Source organism: Phalacrocorax carbo, chromosome 2 (genome assembly GCF_963921805.1).
Source record: "Phalacrocorax carbo chromosome 2, bPhaCar2.1, whole genome shotgun sequence".
NCBI lineage: Eukaryota > Metazoa > Chordata > Aves > Suliformes > Phalacrocoracidae > Phalacrocorax > Phalacrocorax carbo.
In genome coordinates, this window is record NC_087514.1 from 141,216,339 (window position 1) to 141,236,038 (window position 19,700).

Sequence of the window (19,700 nt, forward strand, 5' to 3'; positions counted from 1 at the left end):
TCTCAGAATATTTTTGTTTTGATATCTTTGTTTGGTTTAAGTTTCAGAAAACAGTTCAGCTCTTCCCAAAAATAAGGCTACAGAAGAAGTTATTTTGCAATTAAAAAAAAAAGTCTGGCAGCACTATCTTCAGAAGATCATGGGTCTTTACGCCTTGCAGGAAGGACATGAAGCTTAGCAAGCAGCTAGCTATTGTATTAGAAACACGTTGTTTCTGTAAAATTCTACCCCTCTTAAGTGCATCCCAGAAAAATCTCAGGTTTGCATAAATGCAATACCCACTTCTTTCCAGTTTAACAGCTCCAGAATTAGAAAATTCTGTTTGCAATGAGATCACACTCTGGCTCAAGACAGACCAGACTATGTCCGCTCTCTGGCAAGGGCCATACCCCAGACCATAGTTTCCCATGTGATTAAATGTGCAGCCTTAGCATCGTTCTAAAATATATTTTCATGCATGTGTGTATGTATACACATACACAAGTCTACAGTCAATTAACCAGAGCTCCTTGTTGATGCTGGGTAACTGCAAAGTCCCAAGTGTGATTATGACACATTAATGGTTGCATGAAAGTGGTCCATTCTTTCTTGCTCCACATTTTATAAGTAACATTGGTGAAATGTCATGAATACAAACATAAAAATGGCAATAGTATACAATATTGTAAATGATGGGTAAAAGGAAAATAAAACCATGGCAAAACACAGATGTAAGACGACTTCCTCAATCCACATAGTGCTGTTTATGTGCTCTGCCAATTAGAAATTTGAAGTCACCTTTGTTCATCTCAAATACACATAAAAATCTGTTTTCTGACACATTGGATTGCTAGATTGAATGAAAATATGTCTATCACACATCACTATTCTGACTTAATTGGGCTGATAATCACCTTGGTAGAACCACAGATGTTATTCACCTTTGTTTCCTCTGCTTCTGGGGAAAAAAGCTGAACTGAAGTGAATTAATTAAATTAGTAAGGAAGTTTGGAGTAGAACTGACAGATACACTAGGATGATACACTATTAAGTACAAATTGAAGTTCTGAATATGCACAGCTCTCGGCATCTGATCAAGCTTTCTTGCACTCACACATTCACACACTATTTCACCACCAAAGCAATCAAAACAAAAATGAAGCAAGAAAAAAAAGTTTTCATATGATCTATGCATTATTCTACAGTATCTCAAAGATGACAAAATGGCTTACTCCTGGACTTCCTAGGCATACAAAGATTTTCTTTAGGCAAAGAAGAGGGTAACTCTGACCTGCTGTCACTTCCCTTCTTATGTACTAGCAGGAGGTGAATTTCTCCCAGCTCTCTTTCTGTTCTGCTCCTAGACTCAAACTATTAAGAACGCAGTAGCCACATACCACACTTTTGCTTCAGTGTAGTCCTGCACAGGCATCCTACCATCTGACATCCAGGTTCAGATTAGCAGTATGCCTTGGATCTTCAAGACACAGGAAAAGAAGCAAGAAAAAAATGAAAGGGAAGAGTTGCTCTTTGCAGGCCAGAAAGGGTTAGAAGTGGATGGTGAACAGCAGCAAGCACCCTTGGGCAGCATGGAAGCCTCATCAAGTTCAGTAATTTACATAGCCTGGATTTAAAAGAATCAGCTTTCTCTCCTTGAGTCCCTATTTCAGTCAAGATTAAGAAGACATAAGAAGACATGCAAGTTTAAAAAGAACGCATTTAGAAAACTTATTTACTTTTTGTGAAAGATGGCATAAGAAAAGAAGCAATAAGAAAAGTGCTCTGGCTCCCAGTTTTTATCAAGCCTTTAAGCTTCAGTTATTTGAAGATTTTATGGAATAAATTGCTCAGTTCGAGCTACATGCTATGTTCTGAAAAGAAAACTGACAAGAAGCCTGTATGAGGCTACCTGATGGGTACGACTACCTCATGCAGATGAGACTACCTGAAGGGTTTTGGTTAAGAATGATTACATCAATCTTCTATTTATTTAGGAATGCATTTTGCACTAAAATGCAGGTATTGTAAAAGAGAAGTCATATTAAAGATTATCCTCTTCAGTTCATGCAGTTTTTAACAGCTACTCATGTGGCTGGTGTCCTGCTGCTACCACACCATCTCCAGAGACCTCAAGGCTGCCCACCAGACAACCTGCCACTGTTCCGTTGCCAGTTTGTCACCAGGAGCTGGAGAGACCTCAAAGGTATAGGAAGAATGTGAGGCTGTTTTGAGGAAAGCTAGTTCAGAAGCAGCTGCTTTACTTCATATTGCCCCACCATACTGCTCTGGCCAGGTTAGACCCTCCCAGGCATTCAATACCACCAAGCGATACAACTGGCTATGGATGCAATATAACTAGCCATCATGACAGCAATGCTTAACGATACTTTTTAAAATGATATGTTAAAAGCTGCACCTGTAACAGTTTCTGCTCTGGTTCAGGGCAAGACCTGGCCTACATTATGCAGACCATACGAATTAAGCACCAAATGTGAGAGCGAGGCAACTCAGTACATCGGTTCTTGAAGAAGCACCAAACCAAGCTTCCCTTCCGCTATGCCAGCGGGAAAGCCACTCAGCTCTTGAATGACCTCTTCCCATTTTCGTTCTTTTCCCAGCTGATCATGTGGATGATCACCCTTTTCAAAACTGCTGTTTTGATTGTCAGCTGCAGCTTCTCTCTTTACAGCAAACAGGAAGAGAGACAGTAAAACTAACATTTTGGACATTAATTCTCAGGTATGCTGCCATTCAGTGTGGAGAAAGAATCGGTGATAAGTAAGCTGATGAACCAGAATAGCACTCTCTTCCTAGTAAATCATCATTATCATCCTTACTGTTTTCCTATAAATAAGGGACGGGGGGGAGGGAAAAAAGCCAAATTTACTGTCTACTGCCAACCTAAAGGAGCTCTACACTGATCTGGTATCACTATAGTTGTGTCATCTTACACATTTGTTTACAAGCCCAGGGGAATGTGTCTCATTCACTGCCTCAGTTGAAAGCCGCCTTCTCCACTCGTAAGCATGAAAGCAAGTGAAATATTATATCTGAATGCATTTGAAAGACTTGACAAAGAAATATGTTTAGAACCAGGTATATCAAAGGTCAGACCATGGCTGACAAAACATTCTGGATTTAGTTCTCAAATTTAGAAAGTGCTAGTGCTTCGCTTAGAGGAATAAAAAAAAAAGGAGCAGTCTGGGCATCTTCAAGTGAAATGAAACTATTTTCTCCTATATTTGTCTGCACAGTAGAAATGCATATAAATCAAAATCTGCAGCGTTGCTTCCAAGTATGACCATGAATAAAGCTTTCTGAAGGGTGACAAAACTATCATAAAGAATGGAGTAAAAATGGGCAGGAACAGTGAACAGGCAAACATATATGGGTAACTTTTTCAAAATTTATGTCATTGAAGCTGTTACTACAATGTACTTCCCATTTGCAACAGCCTGTCACTGAAGCAAGAAACCCATGGAAGTTGCAAAAACAGCAACAGGCATCCTGACTCTAGATCTTTTGAGACTTTATTTTCCCAAAATATGAAAATTTAAAAAGCTGTGTGTGTACACGTGTGTGCGGGTACATCCATCTGTTTAAACTACTGCGCTGTCTATATCTCTAATAGAGGGAACATCTCTGATCGTGGCAGAGCATCTTAATGACATACCACATTCACTGAGTTCGTTTGCAGGTACACTCAATACATGCTTAATGGGTGCTGAATAAAGCCCAAAGTTAGGAAAGCCAACAAAGGGCTCCAGACTTCTTTTAAAAAGTTTTTTAGGGTATGATGGTTGATTCCCATATTACTTTGTGCATCGCTGATGCATCATGTGTAAAAATGCATAGTTAAGATGCAAAATTTGGATTATCTCTTTGAACTTGTTTAGGATCACCACAGTACACAGATACCTTTAAAGAAACCATCCAAGTTGTGAATGCAGTTTGAATCCATGACCTAGGACAAGCAGTTAGCATGAAGTAAATCTGCACCCATGCAAAACTTCCTGTATCAACTGGCTTTCTTTTTTCATTACCTAGTCTCACTTTTACATCTTAAGAGTGGGACATTGTACTGTACAATTAGTCAGTGGAATTGACTTAACAGTGGAAGAAAAGTTCACTAATACAGATGGAAAATTCAATTACAGATTTCATCATGTTAATGACATCTTCACGTTTACTTTCCAAGAATATCCACTTTAGGATTTCACTAGCACAAATGTATCTAGCTTCAACGCATTACTACAGCAGAACAGAGTAACAGAAGGCCAAAGTACTGCAACAGAACAAAAACCTGTCTTCTGTTACCCACAGATTTTTTTAAATCCCTGGGAATAAAAGGCTATCATAGGGGCAAGGTACTATTCTCTAAAGTACTTTAAAATACCAGTTTTATTTTCAGTCGGACAATAACTAAGCTACTGTTGCAACAGGCATACTGAACTCCATGCGTTCAGCAAGCTTTTGGTGTATTACATAGGGAAGAAAACTTTCAGAAAGATTTCCCACGGCTGAGACCTCAGAAGTTGCACATTCCTAGCTGAAGGATAAATGGATGTCAAGGGAACAGGGCCTACATTCCAGACTCTACAATGGATTTACAGGCATTTTCATTCAGAATGGGGAAGAAAAAAAAAAAAAACACCAACAAACAACCCAAGGCTAATATGCTCTTCTGTGCAAAAATTCCCTTCTTGTACCTCTGTTTTGCACAGAGAAATTCCTGACTTCATCATCATTATTTGAATTTAATCCCCACCACCACCTTCCAGACCTTTAGGTGTATCCATATTCCAGGGTCAAACTGCTGGACCAACCTGTCACCTCCCTCTAGTTTTGCAAACTGCTGTTTTGATGCAGAATGTCCGTGAAAATACCGCATGAAGAAGTTGGTAACTGCCACTTTTACTGAGGGAGGGGGAAAAAAAACAAACCACAAAAACCAGATTCAGAAAGTGCAGGAGCCTGTATGATAGCATGTGATAAAAGGAGAACACTGACACAAGCAGATGAGAAAAAGCAAAATAAGCAATTGCCTGGAATGGGTGTGTTTCAGAAGCATGATACACGTGCTACAACTTTAGGACTTACACCAATATTGATCATTATTTTCTGAAAAGTCACAGTCAGTGAGAAGCACCTTGTAAAGCTGGAAAAAAAGCAAGTAAGTTATAAAATAGAATTAGACTGATCCTAATCATTACAACTAAATGTATCCTTAGCATGACTGGACTGGGATACCTGGCTAAGAACAAACACAAACGTGAATAGGGGGATTCTGGAATTAAAACTTTTATTGGTTGTGGCACCAAAGTTCTGTGTTTTTAAACATATCATCTAATATTAAACAAGGCCTATGTTTTAATATATAATATTCCAACATTAAAAAAAATTTCTATTTTCTCCCCTAAACCAAACTGTCTGAGAGAGGTAGAAGGTAGGTTCCTTCCTCAAGTGTTACTGAAGAGCAATTAGACAGTAAATCTGCATAGTAATATTTTTCCCTACTCTTATACAAATTGGGTTTTAGGCCAAAACACATGACTATTTGGGTTTTAGGCTAAACCAAACTTTCTGAAAATTACCTTGTAAGAGCAGGGGTAGCCATGCCAGCTTGCACTCCAATAGCCATAGGAATACCTCCACAGTGGATATTTCCCAGCTCTTCTGCCACTGCCATGTTATAGGAGAAGTCCAAGCCCATGCCACCATATTCTGAAGAAAAAACAAATTTATGACACTCATATACTAGACTGGTATAAGCAACAAGAAAAAAAAAATATTGCTACTGCAAGGACTTTCCAACTGCAATTTCTCTACTAGTTTTTGAATATTTGACAATTATCAGCTCTCCTTTCAGAAAAGCAATACTACACCATTCTTCACAAAACCTGAATTTAAAATTACACCTGCTTTACTTACCTGCGTGTGCATCAGGTCACCTCTGAATATCCTAACTAGCATTAATACTTTTACTGAGAAAAGCAGGAGAAAGTGACATGCTGCTGAAAATGATATCAGAAGGCAAAATTACTCTTTCTAAAACCGAGGTCAGATGAACAAATCACCACAAGGTAAGAAGTGCTTTTATTTCTCCAGCATAATGACTGACGCTCGCTCTCAGCTCCCAGCACACTCAAGCGGAGCTCATCTTTCTTACACAGCAGTCAAGTCAGCACAGAGGAAGACCATGTGGAGGTCATGTCCCTATGTTAAGTTGCTGCCGTAGCTCAAAATCCATGTTAGACACAAGTACAACACCAAACACGTGTATTTCATATCCTGGCACCTGGTCAGTTCAGTCATTAAAGCATTTTTCATTAGCAGGAGGCTGACAACCAAGGGCACGGGCCAGGTGCCAGCACGGGCCGTTCTTCCTCCCCACATTCCGATCTGCAAATTCAATTAAAGAGGATATTATTCTTCACCTCTTTCCCATGCCTAACACTGATAAACCCACCACGTAGCAAAACACAGAAAAACGCTACATTGCTATGACGGATAAGGTAATTTCTAGATGTATCAAATAGTTTATAGTTCAAAGGAAATAGGGTGAGAAAGAGAAGGTTACTGCTTGATGTCATTAGTTGACTGAGAAGCTTTGATAATATAACATTTTCCTTCTCTTTTTTTTTTTTTTACCCTCATTTGAAGACCAACCAAGAAAATTTCAAATAAGGAGATACAATCTCCCACGCCTCACACACACAATAAGGGGTAAACGACCCTCTTCTGTTTTCGTTTGCTGCCATCAAACACTATCTGAGCTCACCGCTTTACTAACCTGCTTTCAAGTTTTCAAAACACACCATTAATTAAAAATCAAAAACACCACAGTGCACACAAACACAGGGCTTTGTGTGCTATCGCCTGTTTCCTAAACCCACAGAAGCTATATTTGTGCATTCTTTCTCTGCAGAAAGAAGGGAAACCACCAGTGGAAAAGGCTAAGCATGAAGTTTAATTTTCAAATAATGTGTCTCCTTAGGTCATCCTGAACAATATGGATTGTCAGAATTACAAAATAGCCACTTTTCCAAACTTTTACTTGAAAATAAAGCATGTTTCTAAAAAATATACACAAAGCTGAAGTTTTTACTGGAAGTTTAAGCAATACAGTGAAGTGACAGCACTATGAGAGTGTCTTTAGCATAATATATAATCCAATTCTCTTGCCTTAACAAAGGCCCCATCCATAAGTAAACGCTCTGAGGAACAGTAAGGAATGTATGCACAGGTAAAGACAAAGCTATTTAAAGATGTGTGCTATGAAAGTGTTTTTGTTATTTTTATATGAATATGTATCAGAGTTATAATAGATAACCTCAGTTCTGGCACCACACAAATGCTTTCCATTTCTTTTTTTTTTTTTTTTTTAAATCAGTCAATCATTTTATTGCCAAACTACAGTTATTACTAATTTTGTCTTTGGTTTTGTCTACCAAGCAGTTCTACTCTTGTCTTTCACTTAACTTCTCAATTCAAAACCTTAGTTGCTTGATTTACCCAAAACAACTTCACAAGAGGAATGCTATGCACAAACTGACCGAAAGAAGGTCAGTTTTATGCAAGTGTACAGCTTACTTCAATTCTTTGTTCATACCACAATTCATTATGTATTACTATATAACAGACTTTCCTTGCTCTCACGATTAGTAACTAAGTGGTATATTTTAAAAACAAAATGCTGCATAAGGCCAGCTCTCAAAGTGATGACACTGAAGGAATTTCCTACCAAAGGAAGGAAACGAATCAGAACAAAGCCGCAGGAGCTGAGAAGATTGAGGGGAGAAGCCCTACCAGGCAAAGAGATGATGCACCCTCCAAAGATTTTCTAATCCAGGGATAGATAATGCAAGAGACAACCACCAATGCAGACAGGCAGGTGGGGCACGAGCAAGTGGTAAAAATATTAATCATACAACACCTAACTTTTCATCAGTTCTGTTCCAGGAGCCAAGGAGAAGAGTTACACGGAGAAACGTGAGTGGTCTGATGATTACAGGAATACCTCTTTCAAACCCAGAGTACTCACTTGTCAGTGCAGTCTGTGCAGCTACATCCTAAAGTAAGTTGGGTAACTTATGCCATGGCTAAAGACAGTTGTGTCCCATCTGTCTGGAGAACCAGATCTCTGCACTGGCACGTGCTGCCAGCAGTGCCACACACAGCAATAGCAGGCAGCGCTGGCTCCAAGCACCCATGCAACCTTCTCTTTTCCCCAACACATGGTGGCAGCCTGGCTTTTGCAGCCCCACTGCCAGTGCCCCAGCCAGCTATTCTGGGGCTCGTCTGAGCACACACCCTGCATGCCATGGGACTCAGCTCTTAAACTGAGACAAAACCACCAGATCATTCTTATCTCCACCTGCTGCAGCGACGACGGTATGTTTTATGGAATGAATGTTTAATTTTTATTTCAAATAAGACTTACCTTTTTTGGAATAACTCTTGTTTGCATTAAGGGAATAAGCTGGTGGTAGGAGAGTTATGTTCACCTGCTTCATCAAACATGACCTCCTGGAAGTATCTGTACAATGATGTCATGCTAATAGGTTGATTTAATTTTCATTCAGAAAAGCAAACAACATGCTTAATATAATTTTTGGTGAAAAATCCATAATGAAAGGAACCAAATGATTTTCAGTTCTGATTGTTTGGGTTTTTTTTAAAGAATAACAAACTGTATGTAAATATTAATACGTAAAACATTTCTAGGGTAAATAATTAATGTAACTTTAAAGAGAGATGAGTTACCTTTAAAGAACTTTTTGGCTATATTTCCATTTTTAATTTGCAAGAAACAGTAAGAGAACAAAGCAAAGCAGAACTAGGCAGAAAGTCTAATGCACTAATGCCTTTATAAAGTCCAAAACAGGTAGAAAAAAGGCAACTCTGCTGTATTCAAATTGTTACTGTTTTGCTGACAATAGCACAACTTCCAGCTGTTAAATGGCTTAATTTGATATCTTATCCATTGTTTGATTTCAGGTTCTTTTACAAGGAAATTAAATGATAAAGCCCAAAGCAAGAACATATGAACATGCAAATAAATACAGATTGGGAACTCCAGACCACAGGCAGGACACATGCTGGAGTAGCGGAAAAGTATGAGGAGGAAGGAGCAGCACAGAGAAGCTGACATGAACCGACTGCAACCGCCCATCCCCACCCCCCTGCGCTGCTCTGGGTGGGAAGGGAGGTAGATGACTCAGGAATGAAGGACTGAAGAGGAGCCTGGGAAGAAGGGAGAGAGGATGGGGGGAACATGTTGTTTTAACTTGCCTTTGTTTCTCACTACACAAATCTATTTGGCAGCAAATTAAATTAATTTTCCCCAAGCCAAGTCTGCTTTGCCCATGATGGTAACTTGTGAGCGGTCTCCCTGACTTTATCTCGATAGCTGAGCCTTGCCATCATATGTTCTCCACTGCCCTGCTCAAGAGGGGGAGTGAGCAAGCGGCTGGGCGGATGTCTGGCTGCTGGCCAAGGTGAATGCACTGCACCATGGTCACTATATTAACCCTTTTTTTCTTTTAAACTGGCTCTGTGATTTTCTACTAGCCACCACCACCACATTATTCCTCCCCCACCCTGCGAAAGCTCCTTATTTTACATAGACCAGCATATTTCTACATGTTAAGTTTGTGATACTGCCAGTAGAGTGGGAGTCCGAGAGCGAGCAAGTTTTAAAAAACAGTGTTTTTAAAAGATGCAGATGTACATTCTACTAAATCTGATAATTTAAGTCAGGACTTTTATATATGAATATAGGCAGACAAAGATGATGCCCAAAAATACAAATAAAAGAGCAGGGCTACGTGATCTTCAGCTGTAACATGTCAGAACAAAAACACTGCTAAGACCACCAGTTGGGAAAACAAAACCAAAGAATGCCTAAGAAAAAAATGACTTAAAAGGCAAAGGAGAAGCAGAGATCTTGCATACAATTGTTTCATTTTTGTGAAGACCAACACATTTCTTGTCACTTGTTAAGCTACAGGCTCCCTGTTCAAATACGACCCTGATCAATGATGAGACAGGATTGAAGTCTCTAGTCCAAATTTTTAAGAGTTCATTCTATTTGGAATTTGCTTCTGAATCCCATCTAGTAGCTGTCAGTGGGAATGACATCATCTGTGGTGAAAAGGGTCTGTGAGTTGAAGCAAGGAGAAACAGGCAGTCTTCAGAGTGTTTCAAGAATGTGAGTGAGCCTGGAAAAAGGAATGGTGAAAGCACAACACAGCTGTAAGGAGAGGTAACTCCATCTTAAATGCTTATATAATCTCTCTTGTTTGTTTACAGAGCTTCCGAAGTTCACATAAAGTGTATCTACACCAAAGGAAATCACGCAGTATTATTTCTACTATTGGCACCTAGCTGGGTGCAAGAAAACACAAACGTGTGCTCTTATTTCTAGTGACTAGAAAGACAAATAAAACATGAATCAACTCCCATTTTTAAGACAAGTTTGAGAGACTCCTACATCTGACATCAAGACGACAGAGCTAATTTAAAATTGTAGGCTATGATGAAAATTGACAATGAACAGAAACAAAATTTAAGTGTTCAAACCTTGATCACCTGTCATAAATATAGTTCAAGAATTTCAACTCCAGAGGACTACAAAGAGCCTTGAAATTACATAACTGCAAACATCACCAGGTAGGACAGTACAGAATTCCTACCGTAATTCCTTTCCTATACTTTACATAAAAGGAATTTAAAGAATTACCACATGGTTACTCTGTGTTGTGCAATTTCCCATGAACCCACTCTGAAACGTCTAAGCTGATTAAAGTCAGAAAATACTGCCTTCTTGATTATTTTCTTCTTGCTGGATGCAGTGGAGAAAACTCTCATTTCGTGTAACAAACACTGTGCATCCACTTCAGCCTTGCTGAGATGAACGCATATTTTTTTGCTATTTCACCAAAAAAAAAATCAGAAAAAGAAACAAAACCCCATTGTACCAGATGCAAAGTTCCCTTAACAGATTATCTTACTCAGACAGATCAAATTCCCTCAGTTTGTCCCAAAGTAAGACAAATATCAGTGCTTTATATTTGTGTTTGGTTGATCCTAGAAAGATCACCGCCACGTACAGTACTTGATCTCTCAGATACTCACTAGTTCATCCAAGAAATCCAAGGCAGATAAGGACCTCTTCCACTAACCAAAGTTTTACTCAGTAATATTACTCTTGGGATCCAGTATTCTTTGGAAAAGGAAAAATACAGATTGGCTGCTCATTCATTTTCAAACATATACAGTTTGCAGCATAAATACAATCCCTCAGCAATTAACAGGGCAAATTGCGCGTTCCAGCAATGCAGAGTATTGCAATAGAAGCCACCACTGCTGCTGCTTCAGAAACAAGATTTACCAAGATGAGTAAGGTGATCAGTTCTGTCTAGCACTGCTTTAGATTAAGACAGAGCTACACTGGAAAATACAAGAGAAACTTCCCCCACAGTGTAAGGATAACAAAGCCCCTGTAAAAACAACACAAAAGGAATAACAAGTAGGAACTCGGTAGTGCGTGCCACTGACTAGATAAATACATGACACAGACTTGGCCCTGGCTGGGGGCAGCATGGACACATTTAAAGACGGTTCAAAGCTCTGTAGGACACTTAGAAAACCAGAGCAGTATATTCTAAATCACTGGTTGACACCAGCTGCACTTGTTACCCTCTGCCGTCCAGAAAAAACTCCCTCACAAATTTCTGTTTTCTTTATTTTCTAAATGGTTATACAGTGTCACCAAGTGCTATCTGAGTCAGCAATCACATCTGCATAAATCTTTAAACTCAGAAGGATATCAGACCTTCTCAAGAAAAACCCAGAAAACATCACACAAACCACCACAATTGTACAGAAACAATGTTACGGGGAAGGAAAAGCTAAGCTGCACAGTACAATAGAATAAAACGTCCACATGGCAACACAAGAAACATTAACAGTGTAAAAAGACGCAGCAGACAAAAAAAAAAAGAAAGAAGAAAACCCAAGATTGCACATAGTCCCAAGCACCAGCTATTGCATCAGCTCCAAGTAAGACAAAAAGTTTATGCAATCACTGGTCACAGATTCCTCAGTCGTCTTCTACCTGCTTTTAAACTGAGATTATTTTCCCCCCTCAGCTCTGACCCAACATCAGTTCCACAGAAGCCTGTTTAAACCAATTTTGTTTAAGGTTAAAAAGAACAGATCTCAATTATTTCACGCTTGAAAATGCCAGTCAAACTAAATGCCAAAGCATGAAGAAAACAAGAAAAAAAACACATGGAGAAATGAAGTCAAGATGTGTATAGGCTGAATATCACAACTCCTGAGCTTCAGTGCCATGCTACTTCTCATGGGGCGTCTCTTTGGGCAAGCTCATAAACAAACCATTGCCTAGGTTTCAAGAATATCACCTCTGCAACCTCACTGCTGCTTGAGGTCAGTCAATCAGCAACAACTGTCAACCTCCTCTCATACATTGAGCATATACATTCCTACAGTCTGTTGCACGTTTGCCTAGTTTAAGCTTTGCTTGTGGATGCTCAGTTTAATTCTCTGAGCCAGGCTTATTCAGCAGGGAATACCACTTCTTTCCAGCTTGAAGGTTGCCACCGTGCTGATGAACGGACAAACACTGGATCAACATCCTTCGACACGGTGCATCTCCACTGCAGTCCTACTGGCACCATTGTGAATCAGCCCTCAGAGGCACTGAAATCTGCCTTTGGACTTAGTGAGGCATCTGTCAGCCCCATGCAAAATGTGATCTTCCTCCCAAGAAAACAACTGCACAGCTGCTCAGCTAGCTTCTTTTAAATATATTCATTCCTTTTGAACAGGTAATAAATCAATCTCACTCCTGTACAAGAATAAAGCAGGTACATCATCTTTATATGCTGCTGGTGCTCCTCTTCAGGACCCTTCCTCTCAGGTGAACTACCACAAACTACTGTGAAAAGTTCATGTCACTCTGCATAATGGCAAATTTTCCTCCAACAGGTTCTGTAGTGTGAATACACAAATAGATATTCTAAGGAATCTACAGTAATGCACAGACATTCAACATCCTGAAGGTGAACAGGGAAAGAAAATGGGAATAGACATATCAATAGGGAACAGACAGAGCGAGCCCAAAGAACATTCTCCAGTTTAAGCACAACAGATAGAAAAGATGAGTAGCAGGACTGAATACAAGTATGTACATTGGTAAAAATTTTTTAAAAGCTGGATGAAAAGGGGTCAAGATCTGAAATCAGAAGAAATTGTACTCTGTTTTGTAGCAAACCCTATGAGCAAAAAGCAGACTAATTACTTTCATTTCTTAAAGGCATCAGGATATAGCGTCAATATTCAAAAGATCCAGAACCCATTCTGGCTCTTCTGAATTCCATATAAATAATTAAACTGAAAAGCAATATTATGTAATTCAGGGATTAAACAGATTTATTACATTTGCTACTTATTAAAATTTCCACACTAAGGTTTAATACTAAGGCTGACTATTTATCAGCTGAAAGCTGGTTTAACTTCTTTCCCAGAAGATCTTTTATTCCAGTCCAAGCTGATAAACAGCTTGTTGGAAATCCAGATTTGTCTCACATGGAAAACTTTAGCCACTTAGCTCAAGAGGTCACACTCAAAGGCATACATTTTACTACATCACCAGTTCCAAAACTTGCAATCTTCAAATGGAGTTATAAACTGAGAATTAAAATTGTGGGCACGGGGGAAGAAATGTGGCAAATACTGGTTTTGAATAAATTCCAGAAAAAATTATTTCAGAATGTGTGCAGTGAATAATTAAATGAACTTTGGACATGCTCTGGAGCTAACCTGGCTAGCACAGGGGTTTTAGTTCAGTAGCACAGATCTCTGAACAGAAACACACCACAGGAGGCTTACACAGGAATTTCTGATCAGCACAGGCTTATAGGACCAAATTATTTGCCAGTGTCTGACCTTGTAAGTCCTTGAGAAGCTGGGCCAGATACTGAAACAAACACGGCATGCCATCCCAGAATACCTGTCACATTGCAGATCAATGTATTCTTAGCACAGACCAGTGAACAAATTATTAAAGAGACATCTATCAGCTAATGCCACAGCTAGAAGCACATCCCTCTGTCATTAGGTAATTTACTTGTTTATAAGTATTAACAGGCAAAATTCTCTTCAGCTGCCAACACCTGCACCTGCAGGCTGATGCAGCCATCAGCGCAGGCAGGGCTGGGACTGCCAGTTCCATGGCTCCTCGTCCCCAGCAGCTCCCAAGATCCTGCCCTGTGGGACAGCCTGTCACGCTGCTGGAGCATCTCCAGATGTTTCACTTCCTGAGAGCAGCAGAGACCAAAGGAGAGCATCTTCTCTGTGATTGTTTGTGTAATCTGATTGGTTTTGAAACTACTTTGAGTCAGCAAAAGCAAAGCAATAAAAGAGCACCCCTATTTCTGAGCAAGAGTGTGGTTAGCTGTTTAAAGACAAAACCCAAATTTTCAGTTTTCCAGGAAAGGTCATGAGTTTGATCTCAGACAGGGAACAAAAGCTACATAAAATGCAGAAATCTGAATATTTTTGTAATATGAAATTGTATTCTTTTGTCATTTCCCCCCCCCAAAAAAACCATACAAAAGAAATTTTACAATAAAAACCCCTTCTGTGATGAGAATGGAAGACTTTTCAGTGTCAAAACAATGCATTTCCCCTTCTTTTTCTCCAACAAAATAGGTATTTCAATAAAAGCGACATGTTCCCATGCTTGCTCTCTTCTCGATAGTTTTAACAGAAAAACAATTAATTAACAACTTTTACTAGGTTTAAGGAGTGTGGACAAACACTTCAAGCACTATTCTAGAGCTGAAAATGCCTGGTTTAGTTCTCATTTCTGCTTATGATTCTGTGTGCATCCTTGCCCTTAAGATTTGCCAGCCATACCATATCATAAACAGATTATCCCTCTCTGTTTGTAAAAGAACTAACACAGCAGGTTTCTAACCTGAACTGTAATTTCCAATGTGAAATACACTACATAGCTATTTTTGTTTTACATTGAAATTGGAGCGTGTGTCTTATATGTGGTACTGGTCACAAATGAAAGGATTTTCAGTACAGTGCAAAGCATACCAGAAATCAAATTCCCCATTCAAGATTGATTTCTTCAAAAGAAAATATTATATTTTTCTATGAGCATTTAAACATCCCTGGTGTTATGCTCCAAGAAATTATCATTGGTAAGGATTATCTGTTTCTTCTTACTGATTTGGTTCTGAAATCAGTAACAAATCAGCACTCAAAACCGTGAAAAGCAAGTTATTCCAAGGGGGAATGACAGCACCCAGCTGCAGAGCAGTTAAAATTATAACGTAGTTTGCTACTAAAAAACCACATCAACTGCCTAAATCAAAATTATCTGACATAGTGAGGTCTGTAACATACATACAGCATAACCTAGGGCAAAAGGGAACAATGACACTGTTAAAGGTATCTGTAGAAGTGAGGTGAGTTAAGGAAAAAAACCTCACAAAACCCCCCAGAAAAATCCTTTCCATCTTCACCAACTCCCAATCTTACCTGAACTATAACTCATGTCCCTAAAGCATGGATGCACCCAGTAGTACAACTACCCTTTTACTGCACAGTTGAACTGTAATTTTTTACAACAGAAACACAAAATAGATTTAGCCATAGCAAATTAAAGTCCATGGTAAAATTGCATTTGCATTACTGACTGTATAAATACTTACAGCTAAAGTCATTCCTCTCCCAGTTGTGTATACACTCTGCTATTTATGGACCATTCAGGAACCTGAGCAGGGATGTTCATGTATTTAGCCACCACTCAGGAGCTCCGAGAACCTCAGAGGCTGGCTGTTCACCTCAAACATTTGCTTCTTTATAAGTAGCTACACAACAAATTATATCTCAAATTCTTGTGCTTAAAATATCACACTAGAGTTACACAGCAATTACCGTATTCTTCCAGAAAAGAATAACGTGAATATATGGTCACATAGTAAATCTGCAAAGGAATTATATTTTATTATGTATGCTGAGCAATTCTGAAACAGAAAGTACATTAAATCAACATATATATAGTATTGTATATATTAATACTTATGGGATAACTCTGAAACTGAGGTTTAAATATTAATATTTTAAAATAAAAGCAGCAAAACAAGTTCACATATATGTAGGAAAAAATTATTCTTCCCTGAAATTAATAAATTATTCCAGGAGATATTTGAAAAATAATCTCAGAAGTATTGCCAAATATCCAAGTTGTTATCTTCATGGCTCAGTAATCTAGCCAATAACATACCTTCCTTTCAAATCAAAAGAAAAATACCAGTGAGCCTAGAGTCCTCTCCACCCTCCACCTCCCGAGGAGACAAATGTTCCAGAGTCATTGTGCTTCCCCCATCTCTCCCATACATCTACAAGTAGACGGAAAGTGGGGAGGGAAAGGTTGCCTTTTCATGAAGAAAAAAGCACTTGTCAAAGCTACATATTATTATTATTAGTTGGTATTACACCATGCACTTTCCATGAGATCCACCTGATTGCAAACAATTTTAACCATGATAGGCTTGGCAACCATCCATCAGGTACCAGTAGTATTGTAGTGTTTCTAAATGAGTAACTGAAACATCTGAAATAAAAAAAGAAAATCCCAGTCAATTTACTGGTACACACGTGTAAGAATCTCCAGAAAGAGAACACACCATTAAAAAATTATGTTAATATATTAAGGCTTTTTGGCATGTGTTTTGAGAGTTACATTCCTTTCTACCTCATAAGAGGCACTATTCAAGAAACACACCCAATAGTCACAAAAGTATTTGTCTGATTTTCATGTGCCCCCATCCATCCAGCTGTAACACAAGAGGCTTCTGTGGCCACGAGAGCCTGCTGAGTAGCACAGGACTATAAGAAAGGGAACTGAAGAGCATCTTATTACCCTAGGTACTTTTCATCATGGTTAGATGGCTCACCATGTAGCCACTCTACTAAGGTTGCTGATGCATCCTTTGTTTTCCTATGGTCTCCTGCACACTATTTCTGTTCAGAGATATAAATATTTCCTACTACCTCCTTGTTACTCTTAAGCCACATCTTCAAAAAGCTGACTGATAAGCTTTCCAGTATTTCAGAGACACCCTCAAGAGGTGCGGGGCTGAATTTTTTTGCTCATTTATGGGCAGTGAATGACACGGGAGGTGCCTAGGCATGCAGGGATCATCCCTCTGAACCACATGAAGAGCCCATTGCTGCTGGACCTTTGGAGTTCACCTGCAGTTCAGGTGCTGCGGGCTTTCCATGTTGCTCAGCAGAGGCAGGAGACAGGCCAATGTCTGCCCTGGAATGGCTCTGGCTAAAGATGCATTTCCAGCACAAAGTTTGTATCTCACACCCATGGAAAAATGTAGCACATTCAACATGTCTGCATCTCCTTAGTCTGGTGGAGACACCAGTCCCACACCGGCTCCAGACTGTCTTCATTAACCACCCAACTGACGGATCAGCTGTTCAAGTTTGTGAAGCAGCTTTTTCAGCAACGTTAGCATGATCAAAGTCCAGAGCTAGATGCAGAAGAAGCAAAGTGATAGATAAGCATCCACAGACTTCAACCAGTGATCCATTCTGAAGCTTCTGCAATGTCTCACATGAAATTATAATAGATATATTAAAACTCAAGCTTCACAATGTAGAGTATACTGCATATCCTTTCAGTGCTGCATTATCATCATGGTTTTTTCTCCTTCTTTTAAGGACTACAACTATTTGCTAAGTCATTATGCTTAATGAAAATCCAGCTTCTAGCATCTCTCAGCCTTAGGTAGTCTCAAATTGAGCCCTTCTGGCAACTCTAAATTAACAGCGAGCAGCAGTGACTGTACCTCCTGTCTCGCAACTACATCGTTATACTGAACCATGAAGAATGAGAAAGCCCACACCAAAGACATCAATTTATGCTCAACTCTCAGTCTATGTTTAAAATAGTTGAGGAAAGAACAAAATGGCCTGAAAATTAGTAATAAGGTTTAAGGCCATGCTATACTTCACTGAAACAATGAAAAGTCTTATGGACTATTCCCCAAATATAAAGCTGAAATCCTTTTTCCATATTAAAAAAAAAAAAGGGAGGGGGGGTTGAAAAGTGAGATAAGTTTTTCTATCTGGAAAAGATCACAGCATCTCCTAGGCTAGAGCCTCACCACTTCAAGTCAAAGGTCATAAAACAAGTCAAACATGAATTAATGCATATCCTCTTCCTCAAAAAAAAAAACCCAAACCAACAAAACAACAACAACAAAAACCACTCCCAACCACCCCACCCAAAAACAAAAGAGGAAATCGGCTCATTTATTTTGCTCACATTTATGCAAACATGGTAACTGTAATGACTTAATGACAGAGCTACAGATTTTCTATTTTTCTTACACCACCGAGGGTTGGTGAAGAGTCTTGTTTGAAATCCTTCTCACATTGTGACTGTGGCTAATGCTGTTCTCTAAATTTTGAAGTAGCACTGATAAAGTATGGCCTGAACTGAGAATGATTAATTAAAGCAAGACATGAAAAGTGCACCAAATACAAGCTCACTTAAATAGCATGCTAAAACACAGACCTTGGCAATAACACTTTCAAATCAAACCAAGGCACTATTCTCTGCATTTTAAGGAGGTTTACAGAAAAGAATCAGATACATTTCCTTATTGCACAGATTCTTATGTGTTAGAAGTATTGCCATGAAGAGGGAAAAAAACCAAACCAAAACACAAAAGAAACCCCAACCTATTACCATTTTAGGAAAATTCCTGTGTTTGGGAGCTCTGCTGCTGTAGACTGAGGTTATGCTGGCTAATGTTTTACTACCAGAAAATGTCTCCCACTTGCAATTTAAATGTAATTCACTCCGCAAGATTTGGCTTGCGCCCAATTTTGTGTTGGAGTGGTTGGTGCTGTTGGAGCCCTGTTTAATCCAGCCGTGCAAGTTGAAAAGATGTGTGCAGCCTGCCAGCTTCCAGAAATATTAGTCTTAAGGCTAAATAACTTTGAGCAAAGTAGAAGAAAAATAAACAACCAAACTTTATTATATTGGAATGAAGAACTTTAAGAAACTGGTTACTCTTATTTGAATATGAGTATGGATAAATCACGCAACACATCTTGATATGATTTTTGTTTTTCTTCCAGTAGTTTTCCATCTCTCAGTGTGTTCTTCCATGCTGACTTTCCAGAGTCAGGGTGAGTCTTCAGACAAATCCTGTGCTTTGGTTTGTGCTTCCCATCCTGACATGGAATGAAACTGCTTCCTAATTTCTCCTTCACTGAAAGGTCTTCATCAGTGTAAACCCAGCTTTGGGTGCTGTGCATCATCCAGCCCTGTTCCTTATGCTAATGAAGATTTATCTTCTTTTTTACCACGTTCAGGATGCTTTGGAATACCCTAGCAAGATGAGTGGGCACTGGTGATCTGATTGTTTTGTTGATTACAAACACAGAAAAGATGGAAAAATACAAAGCAAATTCATAGAGATTTTACAGCTGGATCAGGAGACCTCTCTGTTTAGCCTGCCAGCAATGGAGAAATTGTGACAAGGTTATATAAAAACTAATCATATTGGAATTTCATTATCCCTAATGTTTCCCTGTTGACTCACTTTCTTTTTTCTTTTTTACTTTTTTTTAATCTGACCTCTAGC

At 39.1% G+C, this 19,700-nt stretch overlaps 1 protein-coding gene and 1 long non-coding RNA gene across 2 annotated transcripts in view; one reads left to right on the forward strand and one right to left on the reverse strand.

Moving 5' to 3' along the window:
• Positions 1-19,700, reverse strand: part of LOC104048679 (probable acyl-CoA dehydrogenase 6) — a 92,280-nt gene that overhangs the window by 28,556 nt on the left and 44,024 nt on the right. Inside the window, exon 3 of the mRNA XM_064444604.1 lies at positions 5,574-5,703. Within this exon, the coding sequence (XP_064300674.1) occupies positions 5,574-5,703 (130 nt within the window). The remainder of the gene's footprint in view (positions 1-5,573; positions 5,704-19,700) is intronic.
• On the forward strand, positions 2,685-9,329 carry LOC135312091 (uncharacterized). The gene is made up of 3 exons (XR_010371743.1): positions 2,685-2,792; positions 7,931-8,373; positions 8,980-9,329. It is a non-coding gene; the product is annotated as an uncharacterized LOC135312091 (long non-coding RNA).